Consider the following 19767-nt stretch of genomic DNA (forward strand, 5'->3'; position numbering starts at 1 on the left):
TTATGTATGTCAAGAAATTATATTTCTATAATTTTTGTTGTAATATTTGAAAATCAATGTTAATATTGAGGCCATCTTTCCTAAATCCTTCAGTACACATCTCTTTTAAAAATGAGATTTAGGGGCCAGGGATTTAGCTCAGTGGCTTCGCCGCCTGCTGTGCAAGTGCAAGGACCCCAGTTCGATCCCTGGTACCAAAAAAGGAGATTGAAAGAATTTTATTATGACACGAACGAAAATCACCATAGTTGTGTAGCACTGTTCATGTCCAAGTAATGTACATCTTCTTAACCAGTCCCCACATGCCCTCCCTGGGAGCTGAGGTCAGGAGCCCTCGGCCTCTCTGCGCCCCCCTCTCTGCCCGCCAGGTCCCCTCGGCCCCTCCACAGCAACACCTGGGAGAGCTGAGTGGGGGCTTTTCCTCCGCTTACTGTCTCTTTGGTTTGGAGACTAGATTTTAAATGCTGTCCATTTATCACCCACTCTCTTCAGTCATTCTTTCTGCAGGAGGATGGCATCTCCATGTTGTTTCAACTCGTATTTCTCATTGCAGAGATGTTGGATATTTTTCATGTATTTACTGGCCACTTGTACTTCTGAGAAGTGCCTCTCCATTTCACTCGATGGATTCCTTTGGGAGGGACCAGTTCCGTGGTGTTCTTTACGCTAGATGTCTGCCCTCTCCAGGGAATAGCTACAGAACATTTTCCCATCCCTCGGGCTGTCACTTCACTCTGTTCTTTGCTTCCTTTGCTGTGCAGAAAGATTTTAACTGGATGCCACCCCATTTGTTGATTCTCATTGTTATAGGTTGTGCAATTCAGGTTCTTTTAAAATAGTCCTTGCCTGTGTCTATGTCTTCAAGAGTTTTACCTATTTTATCTTCCAGCAGATGAAATGTTTCTGTTTCAACATTTAGATAGTTGGTCCATATTGATTTTGTCTCGGCACGTGGTGAGATATATGGGTCTAGACTCACGTGCACATCTTGGTATGTAGTTCGGGTTGAGGCTGGCTTTGAACTCACCATGTAGTCCAGGCTGGCCTCGATCTCATGGTGCTCCTCCTGCCTCAGCCTGTCCAGTGCTAGGATGACAGGCATCAGCACCATGTCCACTTTCCTCCAGCATATGTTTTTGGCCCTTGTCAAAGATCAGAAAAGTTGGGCTGGGGATTTAGCTCAGTGGTTTCCCCACCTGCTGCATAAGCGTAAGGACCCGAGTTTGATCCCCGGTACCAAAAAAAAAAAAAAAAAAAAAAAGATCAGAAAAGTGAATGTACCTGGTGTTCTTTCTGTATCCTCTATTCTGTTCCATCTTCCTACTGTTTTGAGAGAGACAGCAAGGTAGAGAGCACAGCCTTCGGGGTGCAGAGAGGCCCCGCGTGCGCACCGCGGCCCAGGACGAGCTCGCTCCGCCGCTGTGCCCCGGGCGCGGCGTCTTCAGGGGCGTCCGGGCCGGGGAGGAGTCGGGGACGTGGCGGAGGGTCCGGGCCGCGAGCAGGAGGACAGGGCTGGGCCGCGCTTTCCTCTCCGGCCTCTGCAGGACTCAGGACTCGGGAGGCCGAGTGACAGAGCGCTCGGAGCGGGAGGAGAGGGTCAGGGCAGAGCCCCCGGTCGGGTCGGCAGCACCGGCTGTGACGTAGGCCCTGGCAGCTCTGCCACACCGGGCTCCACCCACTTGCGCTGTGTGATCAGAGCGGTCGGGTGCGGACGTTCATCACCGGGGAGCCCGCCTCTGCCTGGGTTTCACTTCTGCCTCTGCCAAGCCGTGTCGGGTCTTTCTGCCTGGACACTCGTGACGCGGGCCCGCTTACCACGCCCATTGGTTGCGGGCTCCTACAGCAGCCAATCAGCGCCGCCGCGGTTCCCGTTATAAAGTCCCCACAGAGCGCCAGCCTGAGTCCCGCAACCTGAGGATGGGGGTGATGGCACCCCGAGCCCTGCTCCTGCTGCTCTCGGGGGCCCTGGTCCTGCCCGAGACCCGGGCCGGTGAGCGCGGGCGGAGGGAGGCGGGGAGGAGCGAGGGCCGCGCGGGCCGAGGTCGCGGTCTCACTGCCCGCCCCGCAGGCTCCCACTCGATGCGCTACTTCCACATCGCGGTGTCCCGGCCCGGCCAAGGGGAGCCCCGCTTCATGTCCGTGGGCTACGTGGACGACACGCAGTTCGTGCGCTTCGACAGCGACGCCGCGAGCCCGAGGGTGGAGCCGCGGGCGGCGTGGATGGAGCGGGTGGACCAGGCGTATTGGGACCGGGAGACACGGACAGCCAAGGGCAACGCACAGGCTTACCGAGTGAACCTGCAGACCGCGCTCCGCTACTACAACCAGACCGAGGCCGGTGAGTGAGCCCGGCCGGGTCAGAAGTCACGGCCCTGCCCGTCCCCACCGACGGGGTCCGAGGTTCAGGCGCAGACCCCAGTCCCGGAAGAGCGCGGGGAAGCGACCGGGTTTCGTTTTCAGTTCGGGTGAAAAAATCCCCGGGTGGGGGCGGGGCTGACCTGGGGGCGGGGCTGACTTAGGGGCGGGGCCAGGCTCTCACACCTTCCAGAGGATGTACGGCTGCGAAGTGGGGTCGGACGGGCGCCTCCTCCGCGGGTACACGCAGTGGGCCTACGACGGCGCGGATTACATCGCCCTCGCTGAGGACCTGAGCTCCTGGGTGGCGGCGGACACCGCGGCTCTGATCACACAGCGCAAGTGGGTGGAGGCCGGCGTGGCAGAGCGCCGCAGGGCCTACCTGGAGGGCACCTGTGTGGAGTGGCTCCGCAGACACCTGGAGAACGGGAAGGAGCAGCTGCAGCGCACAGGTACCAGGGCGGTGAAGAACCTCCTGCCTCTGCCCGGGACCTCGCGGTACTGCTGCCCTCTGGCGTCAGAGGGGAAGAGGGTCCTGGGACTGCGCAGCCCATAGCACTTGGCGCTCCTGAGCCCGCCCTTCCCTCAGGAGGGTGAGAGTCTGTCCCAGGCTGGAGGAGGGAAGATCCCTGAGCTGCGCCTCAGCCCTTCCCTTGCTCCCTGGCTGCAGACTGAAGGCTGCCTCTCAGGCGTGTTCTCTGCCCCACAGCCAGTGCCTTGGAGATGCGACTGCAGTTGTCAGAGTCCCTGAGTCTCCACCCACGCGGGACTGCAGGTCCCTTTGCCTCCCCTCAGGGACCCCGAGCCTGCTCCCCTGGGCCCACTCACCGAGTCTGGAACTTTCCCAGGAACAGACCATCCCGGATGCCTGAGTCGCGGCTGCTCTCTGGGTTTTGCATCTCCCCAGCTGCACTTGTCCTGTCCGTGCTCGGGACGGGCACATGAGCGCTGATGCAGTGGCCCGGGAAGAGTGCAGTGTCTGAATCTTCCCTCTCTGCCTCAGACCCCCCAGAGACACGCGTGACCCGCCACCCCTTCTCCAAGGAAGAGGTGACCCTGCGGTGCTGGGCCCTGGGCTTCTACCCTGCCGAGATCTCCGTGACCTGGCAGCGGGATGGGCAGGACCTGACCCAGGACATGGAGCTGGTGGAGACCAGGCCTGCAGGGGACGGGACCTTCCAGACGTGGGCGGCTGTGGCGGTGCCCTCCGGAGAGGAGCAGCATTACACGTGCCGAGTGCAGCACGAGGGGCTGCCTGAGCCCCGCACCCTGACGTGGGGTAGGGGACGGGGCACAGGGCCTCTTTTCGGGACAGCTGGAGCCTTCTGTGGGCCCTAAGAGCTCAGGGCTGAGACCTGGCCTTGGAGCCCATTCCCCTCCCCCCTTCCCAGAGCGGCCGCTTCATCCCACCATGTCCAGAGGAGTGGAAGTCATCGCGGTCACTGCTGCCCTCCTCGGGGTGGTCCTCATAGCGGTGGTGGCTGTTGGGATGTGGAGGAGAAAGAGGGCAGGTAAGAAGGGGCCAGGTCTGAGTGCTCCTGTTTCAGAGCCAGGGGAAGTGGGGCCGCCTCAGGTGGGGACCCCCCACACACGCAGGTGCGCACCCAGCCGGGCCGGGACACTTGCTCTGTTCTAAAGCACCTGGAAAGGAAGGACAGCTCTGTCACCCGATGGGTGTGCTGATGCCGACCTGAGCCCAGCAGTCAGGTCCTCGGGGAAGTCCCTGCTGATCAGGGCTCCAGGAGGGCGGTGGTCAGGTCCTGAGCGTGTCCTTCCTCGTGCCTCCTGGTCCTTGCCTGGCTCTGCAGCCCCAGTTCTGGAAACTTCCCTGGGGTCCAGGCCTGGGCCGTCCTTCCAGGCTGTCAAGGCCCTGCCTGCTCCCTGGCTCCTCACAGGGCATTTGCTTCCCACAGGTGGAAAAGGAGCCAGCTATGGCCCGGCTGCCAGTAAGTATGGGGGTGATGCCGAGAGCCTGGGGTGGTGCAGTCAGGAGCTCGGGGAGCACCCGCCCCACAGCGCCCCCTCCAGCTGCGTGTGCTGTGGGCTCTGACTGGGTCTGGCTGTGTTTCCTACCCCAGGCAGTGACCGTGCCCAGGGCTCCGACTCATCTGTCATGGCCTGAGAAGGTGAGAGCTGAGGCCCGACCGGGAGAGGGGAGACGGGGCCAGGCCTGGTCACACTCTGAGCGGGAGCCTGGAGGGAGCAGCAGCAGGTTGCTCAGGCTCTGGCCATTGGCCCCGACTCCCCATGGCTCACGGCTCTTCTGTGTGAGCCCGAGAACGCTGCCGGGTGAGGGACAGAGGGCCGAGGCTTGTTCAGCTCAGGAACCCTGGGCGCTGTGTCTGCAGATGGCTTCTGACCCTGTCCCCTGGCAGAATAGGGGATCAAGCGACAGCAGCTCTCCCTGGGCCCACAGTGCCCTGGGTTCCCTTCCTGCCCAACTTCCCTGTGTCAGCAGAGGCGCGGCTGACCTTCTCCCTCCCGGTGTCAGCCTCAGGTGCCCTGGGCTGCTGCTCCCTCCTGCCCTGCTGTAGTGAGGATTGTCCTCCCAACCTCGGCCGAAGGAAGGCCATCTTTCTGTTTTTTGTCTTTTGAGACTGGGTCTCACTACGAAGTTGAGGTGGGCTTGGACTCACTATGTAGCAAGGCTGGCCTTGGACCCACAGTGATCCTCCTGTCTCAGCCTCCGAGTGCCTGGATCACAGGCCAGCACAGCCAGGCCCGGCTGCAACTCCGTCTTCTTCTAGGCCCCTACCAATAGCTGAGGCTGTGCCAGACTGCAGCACAACAAGCCCCCTGCCCGCAGTGCTCCATGAAGCCCTGCAGAGCTTCCTGATGAAGATCAGATGGCGTGGAGGACACACAGCTCCGGCCAAGGCCGCTTCCCGCTCTGATCCCCACCTTGTTTCAATCAAAGCCCTAAAACCACTTGCTGAGCAGTGGGGTTGCTGACTGCAGTAGTGCTGGGACCCCAAGTCCCCTGCTCTGTGAGTAACCCTAATAAACTCATGTGCTGGCCACGCTGGCCTTGTCTGAGTTGTTCTTGGACCGTTGACACTCTCTGGGCTCGGAGGCCGGCGTTCCTTTAGCATCTCTTGGAGATTCCCACACAGGGACATAGGCCGCTGAATGTGAATTTGGTTTCTCCAGTTCCTGACAGAGGCTGACTGGCTAATCACAGCTGAGTCCTACACTTCCGGGGAGAGGTCAGCGGGAGCTCTGAGGACCTCCCCTCACTGTGCCGTGCTGAGTCTGCTGAGGCGGGCACGGGAGAAAGCTGTGAGGAGCCGAAGGGGGACAGAGCTGAGCGGTCGCTGCCCGGTGCTTGCTGGGCTTTGCCATGGTCCCTCCTCAGCGGGGTCACCTCTGCTCCCGGGTCCCTGTCCCTCCAGGAGAGCCTTGTCCCTGCGTGACCTGTCCTCACGGGGACTTAGACGCCTCCAGGTCCTTGTCCTGTGTCCAGGCCATGGACAGCAGTGGCTTCCTGTGGCCAGGTCAGCCGGGCTGGGCCTGGGCGTGGCCTCACCCCACCCTCCGTGTGTTTTTCCTGGTTCTTGGTTTCCTCAGGGGATTATTCTGGCCTTGCTCTTGCCGGGGAGCCCAGACTCATTCTCTTTTGTGTGTTCCTGTCTCTGACAGTGCCAGGTGTTCGTGCTGCCCTTGTCCCAGAGGGTGGAAGTGACGGCTCCTCACGTGGCATCTTCCTTCCTCTTTCGTTTTTCTCCTCTGTCCTTTTAGAACTTTCCCAGGACTTTCTTCTTTTCTTCAGTCTTTTAAATCCAAATCCTGCTGCTAGGATTAGCAGAGAGGAGGGATCCCATACTTCCTCATCTTAGATAAATTCTTTCCTGCTCCACTCACCCACCCCTCTCCCTGCCTTTAGCTCTGGTCATCCAAGCCCTGGCTCCAGTGCAAGCTTAAAGACCCATAGGACAGAGTCTAATATAGATGAATGTTTGCAAAACAGGACCATTGACTTGAAATGTTTCCCTAAATGGGCAAATGAACCTGCTGTGCTGTGCAGAAGGGCTGCTCAGGAGGGTGGCAGGAAGGGAGGCAGCGCCTGTAAGAAAAGCCCAGGGCCCTGACCTCAGTGTGAGAGGTCCCGGCACAGCGCCTGGCTTGAGACCCGCCAATAAAGACCGTGAGTCTGAGCAGCCACTGAAGGGGAAGCAACTGCAGGTGTGCGTGCGTGTGCATGTGTGTGTGCGTGCACAGCTGTGTGGACAGGGAAGCGGGCAGGTGAGTTACAGTCCCCACTCCCTGACTCCCTTTGCTGTTCTGTCTCCCTCACACCTGCTGGCAGTGAGCATTTATATTTGGATTCTTTTCATTCATTTCCAATTTTTTTTTTTTTTTTTTTTTTTTTGATACTGGGGATCAAACTTGGGTCCTTGTGCTTGCTCAGTAGGCGGCGAAACCACTGAGCTGAATCCCCGGCCCTCATTTCCAAATTTTCAAACATTGTAGGGCTGGGGTGGCAGGAGCAGCAGGAAAGGGGAAAGCAGGAAAGGAGCAGCATGGGAAGAGCAGGAGGAGGGCGTGGAGATGAGAGGATTACCCTGGCGTGAAGGGACTGAGTCCCTGAGGCGGTGACAGAATTAATCACTCCTTGTAATGACTGGTGTGTCTTGGGGAAACTGAGGCCCTGAATGACACTGCAAAGAACTAGAGTTTCTGAGTACAGAAACGTGGAAGGGCGTTCACTGGCCCAGCTTCCAGCCTAGATGAAGTTGAGCGTTGGGCCTTACTGACAATGTGATTTCAGAAGCCTGGAAGTTTTGCCAGAGAAACCTGCACATTGTACCTGCCTCCATCTGAGTGCAGACAGAATCCAAGACCCGAGTGCATGGAAGCTCTGCACAGTGTTAGAAATCTGGAATTCTCGATGTGTTTTACTGTGAGATCACAAACGTGTTTGTTTTGGAACTGTGGCAGCAGATCCCAGACTTCAATGGACTCGACCAGGAAGTGAAAGAAGGACCAGACCCGGAAGAGGAAGCGGGGGGAGATGATGAAGATGGGGAGGAAGATGAAGTGGGTCATGATGAGTTCACTATGGTATTGTGCTGCTCTCTAGTTTAACATGTGTGACTTGCCCTTTTAAAGTGAACATTGTGGAATTCTTTGTGGAGAAAGTAGACAACTTGCACAACTGACTGAAAACACTGGAACTTGCAAAAGACTAACATTTTCTTCCTCAGTGAACAATTGGTCTGCCTGGTTCAGTCCTGAAGAATTTGCAATGGATACTAATCCATTTCAGAAAATACTTAAACATTTTGTTGTTTGTGTTTTATTTTTGAGACAGGGTCTCACTGTGTAATTCAGGTGGGTCTTGAGCTCGCCATGTAGCCCAGGCTGGCCTCAAACCCACAGTGGTCCTCCTGCCTCAGCCTCCTGATTGCTGGGATGAGAAGCATGGGCCACCATGCTTGGCTCAGAAAATACTTATTTTAAAAAGTAAATCTACACACAGAGTTTCTTATCAAGCATCTTACTGTGCAATCAAAATTAGAGAAGTAGAGTGCTTTGGATTGAAACTATCACCGAGAGGCTGCAGATAACATTTACATCTCATGTGACCTTGTGGGCAGTGTTTTCATGCACATAAGGAAGGGTGAGTTTTTTATTGTGGAGAAGTTTTGGGTCCCTTCTTTTGATTTGTTTTTTGAGACAGGGTCTCACTACTCACTATGAAGTTCAGGCTGGCCTCAAACTCTCGGTGATCCTCCTGCCTCAGCCCCCAAGTCCTGGGATGACACACCTGTGCCACCATGCCTGGCCTTGGGTCCTGTTTCAATGCTCTCTGTTTGGCAGTCTGTATAGAATGTGTTAAATTTCACAAGAAACTCTCCTTAAAAACTTTGAAATCAGTATTTTGTGCAACTGTTTTGCATGTCACCCTTGCACAGGGGCCACGCTCATCTTCTCTGTATCGTTCCGGTTTTAGTGTGTGTGCTGCTGCAGCGAGCCGTGTGCAGCTGGGTTTTGATGAAAGCCATAACACTGTTAAATGTCTTTTAAACATGTGCAAATACCGAATCGTTTCTCTGGTGTGAAAAACTAAAAGTGCGAAGAGGAATCAACATGTAGGGAAGTGGCGTTCGGGGGCGGAACCCGCGGCTCTGGTGGGGGCGCCTTGGCCGTCCCAGTGGCCGCGAGTGGAACCGCCGATGCCTCGGGCCCGTGGGGGGCTCCGGGGTCTCGGCTGAGGGGCAGCACCCCGCGTCCCCGGCGCCGCCAGCCGCGAGCTGATCCAGCCGGGGGTGAGTGAGCTGTCGCGGGCCGTGCGGACCAGCATCCTGTGCACCGTCCGCATCTGCGGAAGACCCTGCCCAGCAGCCCGCGCTCCACACGCACCTGGCAAGAGCCGCGGCCTGCAGGATGGCACAGTAAACTCAGCAGCAGGGAGAGACTTGAAGACTGTTCCAAAGTTCCACTGCTGTCCAAGTGAAGGGTGCCCCAGAGCCCCGACAGACCATCTTCACAGTTATCTCTGGGGAAACTGGCATTGCACTTTTCTTAATATTCTCCTCCGGGATGAAATTAGAAGGCCTAGGCCGGGCCTGCTCTGTGCTCAGCGGACAGCAGCAGCGGTCTGAGCTTCGCGGGAGTAGCGCTGCGGGCGCGGGGCGGCCGTCGGCTGGGAGTGTTTTCCCCAGCGCCCTGCCCTGTGCCCTCCGGCGCTGCGCAAAGATGCTCGCCAGAGAAGAGGCACGAACGCGCAAGGGTGGCAACGCGTGTGCCACCAAGTGGAACCTGAAGGGGCCCGCGGAGGATCCGGCAAGGCCTCCTGGGCACGGGCAGAGGCCCCCAGCCAGCACCCGGCGCTGCAGCCGCACCTCTACTGCTCCGGCCTCCGCGAGATCCCCCGGAGCTCAGGGACCACCCAGTAAGAGGGAAACGGAAATCGGAAATCGACCTGCGAAACCGGAAGTTGTCCACAAAGACCATGGAATCCTTGAGCAGCCAACCAAAGCCTTGGCCAGGAGCCCAGGAACTGGGGACTTCAGAAATAAAGCTCATGCCCTCTCTTGAGGACTCCCGCGGCTCCGGGAAGCAGAGCGTCACCACACCTCCGCGGTGCCCTCAGAAGCTGCTCTTACCGAAGCCCAGCGTGGCTCTAGAGAAGCTTCCGGTCATGCAGCTGTCGCCTGTGCCGGCCTTTGTGCCTACAGCCGACTCTGCGGCCCAGCCCGTGGCTTGGGCGTCGATCAGGGCTCAGCAACGGGCGCCGAGCACCTGGTGCCCGTGTCCGTGGGGCCTCTGATCCTCGGCCTGGATTCTGAGCCGTGCTCCCGAAGGAGAGCCTGCCTCTCTCTCTCTCCCAAGTTATGATCCCGGCCTCGAGGCTGTGAGTGAGGCTGTTCAGGTGAACTGGGGAAGAGCCCTCCTAATCCTTCCCGAGAGCTAGGGCCCGTGTCAAAGGAACGGCACTGCGTCCATCAGCGTGCAGGCGGGTCTGACCCGTGTCTCGCCACACTTGGTCCCCTCTGCCCCGTGGCCTGGCCCTGACGCCTGTGTGTCGTCTTGCTCTCAGACCGACCTGTCCCTTGATCCCCGAGTGTCCCTTCCCAGTAGTGTTCCCACTCGGACGCTGCTGCCCAGCTCTAAAGCAGTGTCCTCCATCTCTGCTCAGACGGACGCTTTCATCGACACTGTCTCCGACCAGGTGGGGTCTCCAGGGAGACCCAGACCTTCCGGGTGCCGGGGCCCCCAGACGCCCGGATGCAGGTGGACCAAGCCGGGATGTGCAGGGAAATTGTTGAGAGCGTCCACTCAGACAGCGTCCCCACGGATAATGTTATAAACAGGTTAGTAGCAGAGACCGTCACTCACAGTTTGCTGCCGCAGAGCAAACCTAAGGCTTTAAGTGAAGGTATTGAGAAATCCGCACCCACCTTAAACTTCAGTGTGCAGAACGGCATGGTTCTCACAGAACGTGACAGGTAACCAGGCCCACACCACAGATCTGCTGAGCAACTTAGCAAACATCTTGTCAAGCACTCTGCCCAGTCAGGTGTTGGTCAACCGCGGTCTTGTGTCTGATGCCAATCCCGGGGCTGACACCCAGCTCCCCTCCGGCCCCACCCAGAACCCCAGCCTCGATTTTGATATTGAAGAGTTCCTCTCCGCCTCCAACATCCAGACTCAAACTGAAGAGCGGCCTCGGCCCCATGGCCACGGAGCAGGTCCTGGAGTCGCTGGACAGACCCACACCGACTTCTTTCTAGCAGATCTGTCGCCCCCACCCTGTGGATGCAGGGGCGACACTCACTTCCTAGGGCTGGAGATGTTCAACACACAGACCCAGATGGACTTAAACCTTTCTAGACTGCAGCCCTCACCTGGCCCTCGGCAGCTTCCTGAAACACTGCAGCTTTTCCATGAGCACCCGCTCGTCCTACACCACCCGAAGTGTCCCTGCTCCGGAGAGCAAGGTGCAGCTGAACAGCACGGAAACGCAGACCACCAGGTCAGGCCTGGAGCCTCTGGGGAGCTCGATATTCACCAGCAACGAAACGCAGACAGCCATGGGCGACTTTCCACTGCCCGATTTGGCCTGCACGGCATGGAGTCTCAGTTCAGCTCCGTGGAAACCCAGACATGTGCCCAGCTGCACAACTTCTAAAGCATTGGGCCAGTGTGAGTGGTGGTTGCCATTTCCTCCCAGACTAAAACACGGGGAGCAGGGATGCCAGTATTAACTCTGTTGAATATAGTCCATGGTGCCCTTGCTTAGGTTCTTTGCCTTTTGAATTTGTAAACAAACATGCTATTTGTGTATAAGTGAGAGTGTATTATAAAGTGTAAGATGTTGATCTGAAAATATTTTTGTGTTGCCTACATTTGCGCTTTCACAGCTGGCCTTTCCATCCCGTGTCAAACACTTAGCCATTTGGCCAAAGCCAAGCTTACCAGGTGCTGGGGTGCAGACTTCTCCTATCTTTGATGTTTTAGCCAAGCGTGACACACGTAAACTGCACCTCACCTGCTCCAGATGATGCTTTTGTGGTTGAAGATGCGTCCTGCTGCACTTGCTCTTGCTTTGTTGTCTCTTCCCATCTCTTCTCTATTCCAATACCAAGGGAAACCACAGCTGTCTTTATGTAGATTTTGCAGTGGTTTTCTTGAAGTCACTGCTGTGCCCTCTCATGGCGATCGCAGATGCCGGGGACAGTCCTCCCTCACCCAAGGGTTGTTGCTATGAAATTGCTGCCTAGGGAAGGAGCAGCCAGAACTTAGTGTACAAAGCAAGGCTCTGAGCAAGAGCAAGGAATCCCGACCCCATCATGGGTGACAAAATGGTGCTGCTTTAAAAGCAAAACGCCTCTCTCTGCTCTCCAGCCACATCCATCCAGAAGATGTCCACGGCCAACAGCGTGGGTTCCCCCAGCCAGCAGGCTGTCCTGCAGTGGGTGACCAGCTGCAGGTGACCCCAGTGCCATCCAGCATCCAGTTCTGACCCCACCTGCAGTCCAGGCCTCCAGCATGTCTAGCAACCAGCCGGAAATTGGAGATAGCATCACTGTGTCCTTGAGTTTGATTAATTTGCCAGAGCAGCTTGCAGAACTTGGGAACACGCACCGGGGTATGGGAGAGGACCCAGATGAAGGGATGTCGGGGTGAAGTGTGGGAGGGGGACAGAGCCTCCACGCCCTGGAAGAGCACCGCCCACCGGGACCCCCGCCCCGGGCTCAGCTGTAGGAAGCTCTTGGGACCCAGTTCTCCTCACGCGCCTGTGGCTGATTACATTCTTGGCCCTGGTGATCACTTCACTGCAGCCGTTCCCCTCCCTGAAGCCTGGTGGGAAGTGAAGTGAAAATGACCCAGCCCTGTAATAGTGCTGGGTCTCCCTTGTGCCCAGTCCACCCCGAAGCTGCCTAGGGACGCCAGCTGCCAGTCATCGCATTGTCACGCAACAACAGCAAACAAAACGCTTACTGCAGAGATCACAAGGATCTTCGAATGTTAGTCCCAAGGAGGAAGAGCAAATGTGCATTTCATGTTCTCACATCTACAGCCCTCCCTGCTCTCCAGGCAGGCCAGCGTGGGCTCCTGAGCTGCTTCCCATCCTCAGTGTGTCCACCGGCTGCCTTTGAGTATTGTCCCTCCTAATACTGAAAAAGAGCAGAAAAGGACATTGGCCCCCATTCCCGGATTTCACTACTTCACACTTCTAAGCTTTATGGGACAAGGAGTTTTTGTTTTGTTGGTTTTTTTTGGTACCGGGGATCGAACTCGGGTCCTTGCGCTTGCACAGCAGGCGGCAAAACCACTGAGCTAAATCTCCGGCCCGGGACAAGGATTTTTTATGGGACAAAATTTACAATTTTTTTTTTTTTGGTACCAGGGATCCAACTCGGGACCTTGCTCTTGTGATGCAGGCAGCAGAACCACTAAGCTAAATCCCCGGCCAATCTATGATTATTTTAAAGTGGCTTTTCCTTCCATTCGCCACTCATCTTTTCCTTGAATGAGGAAACACACTGGTCAAAGATATGTTTTGTGCCTTGAGGCTAACAGTTATACAATAGATCCATTCAAACTATGGTATTCTGCTTACTGTTGCTTTATTTAAAGAGTAACATAGTCTTCAAAGAAAATGGAGAAGGTGGAAACCTATTGCTTCAGGAACATGTTCTGTGTTTTGAGCCAAGAGCACAGTCAAGTATGCCTTGCCAGTTCTCTGTATCCAGTCGGTCCTGACTTTGAAATAGTTGGCTAGCTTTCAGGAAAGTCAGAATCAGTGCAGCTTGTGAGGTCTCCAGGCTTACCCCAAAATGCTCTGTTCTTTCTGTGGCATGTGCTTTTGCTGCTGAGAGCCGAATCCTCAAAACCGAAGAAGTGGACCAATGAGTCATTAAAGTAGATTGGTGTTGCTGCTAATGCTGACCCCATCCATCTGATACCAAAGAACTGGTGATGAATGGATCAGTAACACGGGGCAGATACATGAATTCAGCCTATTAGATTAGTGTGCTGCAGTTGCCTATGAATATGAGTTTCAAACATAAAGCCTTAACTTGGATTGTCATTGTTTTAGAATTGTCATTGCCTTAATGTTCAGACATCTATTTAAGTCATCCTGCTAAAGGAGAAATGCATGTTTGTCTATGGCTTTTTGTAAATATAAATGCAGTGATCTATGGCTTTAAACATTTTTGTGTGTGTCTGTGGAAATGTTTGTTAACCCAGACAATAGAGTTATTTACAGAAAAATGGAGCATGTAATTGTTTATGTGTGAGAACTGTTTCCCACCAAAACTTTAGTCAGCTGAACTAAGATTATTTGTAAAAACTGAAATCCAGTGATTCAACAGAAGCTAGTATTCTAAAAAAAAAAAAAAGAATCAAAATGTATAACTGATACTGTGAAATAGGAAGAAAATGTGTAAAGGGGTAGGGGAAGTGGGAGGGGCAGGGGAAAGGAAAGAAGGGAAAGGAAAAAAAATGAGGAAAGGAAAAACATGGAAACAAAGACTTTGTAAATAGGGAGGGGTGGAGGGGTTGAAGGGAGGGCAGGGAGATGGGGAAAAATCAGAACCAAGATATGTCATGTACAGGCACAAGATCCCAATTGTGAATGTAACCGTATTGTATGCCTAAAATGTACCAATAAACTCAACGGAAAAAACCCTATTCTTTTAAACTGCAGTACTCCTGATCATGGTTTGTTTGTTTGTTTTTCAGTACTGGGGATTGAACTCAGGACCTTCTGCTTTCGAGGGAGGCAGCGGCACCACTGAACTAAATCCATGGGCCTTCATTCTTTTATTCTTTCTGACATTTCCCTTTATTTGTACTGAAGGCTGTAACTTAAAGTTTTTGAAACTGAATTGCTTCAAATAAATTGAAGAACTGTAATAAAAATGGCAGTGGAGATTGTAGAAGAGGAAGGAGCGCTTCAGTGCCCTGTGTCCCACCTTGCAGCTCTTGTGAGCCCTGTGTGGGAGGAGCTGTTTTTGCATCCAGGACGCTCATTGGAGGACAAAGAGAAACATCACCGGCAGTGTGGGACCCATGTCCCAGTGGGGAGAGGGGCGTGATGCACTGTGAGCAGAGGAACTGAGGACCAGGCTCCTGCTAGGAGGTGACAAGTGTTAAGGAAAATGCGATCCGAGTGTGGCATTTGGGCAGGGAAGATGGCCCTGTTACTGGGATGGGCAGGGAGGGGCTTGGGAGAAGCTGATGTTGTCTAGAGAAGCAAAAACGGGGGATGGATAGAGAGAGAAATAGACAGATGGACAGATAGACAGATAGATAAATAGACAGGCAGACAGACAGACAGATAGACAGACAGATACCTTCCTGAACGATCTGAGCCACTCCTCGCTCTGCCTGCCTTGTGTGGCCCTATATTCCCATTCCCGGAACCACATGGGCATCATAGCTGGAGACAGAGCTACCAATGCGTCACAGGGTTAAGGAAGGGGAGGAGCAATGGTTTCCCATCTGCAAGCTGGAGACCCAGGCGTCCTGTGGCGTCCTTCAGTCTGGGTCTGCTGACCTGAGAACCAGCTGTGTCCACCCCACTCTGGGCTCCAGGGAAGACTCGCGGGCCAGCCCACGCAGGCAGGCTAAGTCAGGGGTAGTTTGTGCTTTCCTCTGTCCCCTGTCCTGCTCAGCCCTGAGTCCTGGGTGACGCCCACCCTATCTGCGGTGCCCCCTGCACAGCTGCATCTCCTGCTTCAGATGCTGCGATCCAGAAACTCTCTGGCCAACTCTGAAGAATTGTGCAGGCAAATCTGGACACCCATGGGCCGGGCAGCTGTCCCATACAGTAACCTTCCCGAGTGCAGCCCCTGCCAGGTGGAACCATGCCCAGCGCCTTCAGCCACACCTCACCTCCAAGTGAAGAAGGTGACCAGGCTCCAGTTCTACCCAACTCCACACAGCTCTGCTGCACCAACCAAACACCAACCAAATCCTTCCCCAGAGGGGGCGAAGTCCTTGAGAGATGTTTACCTTTCTCCTTGTAAACATCATGATGTAAAATTAACAGCACAGTAATAGTACGAAATTAACTGTGTATGTTTCATATTACATGTGAGAATTAGAAAAGAGGGAAAACAAAGATATTAAATATGTTGTATCACACTCAACACACCATAAATCTGTTCCTAACCAAATGAGGACTCACTCATAGAGTTACTGTCCTTGCTCTGTGCCTGTCCTGTAGTTGTCGCTGGCTTCTCTACCGCCTTCCTCTGCCTCCACGGATTCCCGTTCCCTCAGCAAGCACCTCAGCTGGTGCTGGCTCTGGAGCCACTGAGGGAACCGTGGCCTTCATTCCTAAATGGCTGGGCCATTCCTAGGCTGCCTGTGTCTGGATTTCACTTTCCTTTGACCCTAATCACAGGGCACAGAGATGACAAGAGACTCGAGCAAGGCAATGCTCATGACTCAGGGACCTCTGATCTGGACCTGTCCCCCACTTCCCTGGAGGAACGGCGGTCCAGCTTAGCCTTGTGGTCAGGACCAGGCACCTCAGCCAGCACAGGGAGCCTGTCGCTTGCCTGTTGATTCAGAGGTGAGGGGAGCCCGAAGTGGCTCAGGGAAAGCCTTGACCTGCATTCAGCAGTGTGTCTCCTGGTGGGAACATCCACCCTCTGGGACTGAGACTCACAGGGCTGCAGAGCACAGAGTTGCAGGAACAGGAAGCTTGTGTTTTGCTAGTGGTTCACTAGCCGTGACTGCGCTGCCACTCCAATTCCCAGTCCCTGTGTCCTGGCTCTGGGAGGAACAACTCCGAATATTGGACACCGATTTGAGCCTCCTCAGCCTCCCGAGGAGCTGGCCAGGCCATGCAGTGCAGTTTTCAAAAACCCCTTGCACCGTTCTGTCGCCTCAGCTGGTGAGGAAGGTGGAGAGACCTGTGAACCCCGTGAGCGCAGATCCAGTGCTCACTGCTGGGGCTGAGAAGCGAGTTCCCTGATCAGCAGTGGCGCCTGTGGGGTGCTGTGCTGAGCCTCTGTCCGCCCTTAGCGGGGAGTTTGGGCAGAAGCCCTGCACCCGGGGAAGCAAATCCACAGGTGAGCCACACCCACCGGTGAGGCTGCTGGCCCTGTCAGTCCTGCCCACCCCTCCCCTCACTCCCCCACCCACACCCCAGTTCTCAAGGTGCAGAGGGAGAAGGGTTCTGGGACGCTGCAGCCTCCCCAAGGGGATTTGATTTCCAGTTCTCTCTTCCATTCTCTACCACGACATCGTGACTAAGAAACGGTAAAGTAACCTGACTGGGCCAAGCTCCTGGGAGGCAGGGGCCATCAGCTAGGAGGAGCGAGGATCCAGAGAGGGAAACAGCGATGGGGGAGAGGAGCCCCTGGCATCCCATAAGGAGCCTGGCGGGGCGGGGGAGGGGCAGCGGGAGGCCTGGAGAGAGCGGGAGGTCTCAGGCCTGAGAGGTCATCAGAGTTCACAGCAGGGCACAGGTGGAAGAGGATGGACCGGGAGCAGGAGCCCAGGGCACAGCGAGGGTGGAGAGGAGAGAGGCCATAGCAGGAATCTCTTGTCCCAGAGGCCGGCTGACTCTGGCCTTCCTGAGTCTCCTGAACAGCCAGGGGCTCCCCAGAGGCAGGAGGGCTGTGGACCTTCGGTCCCCACATCTGCTGCTGGCCAAAGACGGGACCCTGTGCAGGTGCTGAGGACCCAGGGGCTGAGCCAAGAAAGCGCTGCTGACTCAGGGGCCTGGCACTGTCCTCGTGCTGCGCGGAAGTGGACCCTGAATGGTGCCTGGAAGGGGCCTGAACAGAAGTCCCTGCTCCAGCCCCAGCCAGAGCCCAGACCTCAGCAGAGGCTTCCGTAGTTTTTCATTCTCTCTCTCTCTCTCTCTCTCTCTCTCTCTCTCTCTCTCTTGCTTTTTGGTAGTGAAGATTGAACTCTGGTCCTTGCGCTTGCGAGGCAGGTGGCAGAACCACTGAGCTACATCCCCGGCCCTTCATTTTCTCTTTTTAAAATTCATTTTCTGCGTTGATGTCTGTAAATTGTTTTGGTAGGAAGTTTTACTGCTAATTTTGAGGCTTCTTAGGGAAACGACTACTTAGGCTGGGCATGGTGGCACACACCTGTAATCCCAGCACTCAGGAGGCTGAGGCAGGAGGATCACCATGAGTTCAAGGCCAGCCTGGGCTACACAGTGAGTTCAAGGCCAGCCTGAATTATATAGCAAGACCTTGTTTCAAAAAACTACTTTTCAGAGATGTCTTTTAGGCATAGCTGGCTTTTGGCTTTTGAGTCTGTTCCAAGATCCTTCGTCTTCAATTTTTTTTGTTCTGTTTTTGTTTTTGTTTTTTGAGAAAAGGTCTCGCTATGTAGTCCAGGCTGGCCTTGAACTCACAGAGATTCTCCTACCTCAGCCTCCTGAGTGCTGAGACTACAGGTGTGTGCCACCACACCTGTCTTCTGCCTGTACAATTTATTAGGGATGAGAGGTTGCTGCTTGTTTGGCCTAGCAACCAGTTCTTTGTTACTGGACTATGCTATTTTTTATGACACCCAGATGGTCTTGGTATTGGCATACAAGGGAGAACAACTGATTACCATAACTATGTCATCTTGACTAAAGTAGCACAATCACTAATAACAATAGCACCAAGGATAGTCTGGAAAATGACAAGCTGTGATAACTGTAAATTTGCCACCTTTAGCTATAGGTACAAGAACTTACAGTTATATAACAAAATCTAAGACAAATCAGAAAATTATATAAATATCTACTCAATAGAGTGATTTTACCCTCAAGGGAGTAAATGTAAAAGGGCGAAGAGGAAAAAAACCAGGGAAATGAAGAGAAAGAGAATAGAGGGAAGGCTGAAGGGCAAAGCAAGATTACCTAGGCTTTAGCAAACTAGTCAAGAAGACAGGAGGAAAGAAAAGGAGCGAAAAACAAAAGGAAGGGGAAAATAAAACGGAGAAACCCAAAAACAGTGTTCACACTCATGAAAAAAACTAAAACAAGAAAAAAAAAGTAGGAAAAACCAGATTTCTCTGTGATTTCAGGCCTGTGGTTATCTTCTTGTGTCTACAGTTTTGTGGTAGTGTCCAATTCAGAGCTGCCTCTGGTGTCTCTGGTAGTCACAGGAGACAGACAGAGCCCAGATCTGTGCTGGATGATCCCAGCAGGCCTGCAGTAGGATTAGGGTGAAGTGATGATTCTGGAGCTTTTATCTCCACAGAAGTTCAGGCTGGTTCTGGGCTCTGGCTGTGGGGTCGGGACCTGAGTTGTTCAGCCTACAACACTCTGGATGTCTCTTGCTGGCCTCACCATGGCTCCCTGACCCTGGACATCTCCACAGTTGTCCCTCACCCAGTCACTGTGGGGTTTCAACAGTGGCAGCCCTGAGATGAAGCCAACTTACAGTTGCTCCAGTCCCAGGTTCAGTTGGCCCCTCCCTAAAATGGCATCTGGCCAAGCACCCTCTCCAGGGAACACAGCAGCCGCTGGGCTGGAGTCATTCAGCAGCTGTTGCAGCACAGAGATCCACTGCTCTGTCCCACTGCTGTGTTTCTCCCTGGAGGCCTCTGGAGCCACCTGCCTTCACTGTGTCTCAGTGGATTTGCTCCTCTGTCAAATCGTGAGCCAAGAGCTGTGGAGAAAGTGCAGTTTGCCCCCTCCTCCTTCTGCACAGTGTTCTGTCTCTTCACTTGTGCCGTGGGCTTCAATTTTCCTGTCAGATCCTTCCTGGGGCCTTGGGATCCACCCCCCTTCTTCTTTTCTTCCCCAAGTTGTTATTTTCCAGTGCCTGGATTCCAAATCTTGGAGAGGTTGATTTGTTGCTGTTGACCATGTTGCCGTCTTCCTGGAAATTTCTAACTTTTATCTTGAGACAGATCCTCTGAGTTCTCCCTGCTTGCCTCAATGTTTTCACCCTCCTGCCTCAGCCTCCTGAGTACCTGGAATGACAGGCATTTGCCACCATGCCTGGCTGACTCTTCCACTTAGTACCCAGCCCACACCTTTGCTTCCCTCTGGGGCACAAACACCACTCTGAAGTCTATGGGGCTGTGACTTCCCCTCCCTGTCCACCAGGAGCCGCACCAAGGCCTCAGACACCTCCGCCTCCTTCGCTTCCCCCTCAGCTCTCCTGTGCCCTCCCAGCCCCTGGCAGGCCCTGCCATCCAGCTCTGGCCTTAAAAATCCCCTGTCCCCTGCTGGCCAGCTTCTCCCTAACCTCCCACCTGTGTCCGAGGGAGCCTGTGCCTCATCCTTGCCCAGGCTGCATGCTGGCCAGACTCCATGCCCCCTTTTTCTTGCCTGATTCCCACCTTGTTCTCCCCCTGTGCTGCCCACCTTGCATTGCAAATCCTCCTTTCTGTCCATGTGCTCTGCATGCTGGGGAAGGGTAGGGCAGCAGGGTCCCTTGGGGAGCATTGCTCTGCAGCCCTGCCCAGGAAGAAGCATCAGCC

General features: G+C 54.8%; 1 protein-coding gene, 1 non-coding gene and 1 pseudogene across 6 annotated transcripts; 2 read left to right on the forward strand and 1 right to left on the reverse strand.

The window, feature by feature from the left end:
- The first annotated feature begins 207 nt into the window (after positions 1–207).
- Positions 208–5375, forward strand: LOC101721938 (saoe class I histocompatibility antigen, A alpha chain). 5 transcript variants are annotated; one of them, XM_087210434.1, is made up of 8 exons: positions 208–1990; positions 2069–2338; positions 2532–2807; positions 3359–3634; positions 3747–3866; positions 4269–4301; positions 4434–4481; positions 5103–5375. In XM_087210434.1, exons 1-7 carry the CDS (start codon positions 1918–1920, stop codon positions 4475–4477), a joined length of 1092 nt encoding a protein of 363 aa, XP_087066560.1. In that variant the 5' UTR covers positions 208–1917; the 3' UTR covers positions 4478–4481; positions 5103–5375. The 5 variants fall into 5 exon arrangements, with proteins under 5 accessions (XP_087066560.1, XP_087066558.1, XP_087066559.1 ...); XM_087210433.1 differs by having other exon boundaries at positions 1816–1990; positions 5039–5375; XM_087210432.1 differs by having other exon boundaries at positions 1784–2338; positions 5039–5375.
- Positions 5376–5508: 133 nt separating this feature from the next.
- On the forward strand, positions 5509–12846 carry LOC147828306 (ATM interactor pseudogene; annotated as a pseudogene).
- LOC147828307 (U6 spliceosomal RNA) lies at positions 8226–8328 on the reverse strand. The gene has a single exon (XR_015451029.1). It is a non-coding gene; the product is annotated as a U6 spliceosomal RNA (small nuclear RNA).
- Positions 12847–19767: the final 6921 nt, after the last annotated feature.

Source organism: Heterocephalus glaber, unplaced genomic scaffold (assembly GCF_053883595.1).
Source record: "Heterocephalus glaber isolate CG9 unplaced genomic scaffold, H.glaber_assembly_v1.0 deba00001141, whole genome shotgun sequence".
In the NCBI taxonomy this organism is placed as follows: domain Eukaryota; kingdom Metazoa; phylum Chordata; class Mammalia; order Rodentia; family Bathyergidae; genus Heterocephalus; species Heterocephalus glaber.

What these genes read in the sequence shown, in the direction of transcription:
- LOC101721938 (XM_087210432.1), top strand. Translation starts at nt 1,918, where the DNA reads ATGGGGGTGATGGCACCCCGAGCCCTGCTCCTGCTGCTCTCGGGGGCC. An exon ending in CTACAACCAGACCGAGGCCG is followed by an intron (nt 2,339 to 2,531) that starts GTGAGTGAGCCC and finishes GGGCGGGGCCAG; the next exon opens with GCTCTCACACCTTCCAGAGG. An exon ending in GGAGCAGCTGCAGCGCACAG is followed by an intron (nt 2,808 to 3,358) that starts GTACCAGGGCGG and finishes TCTCTGCCTCAG; the next exon opens with ACCCCCCAGAGACACGCGTG.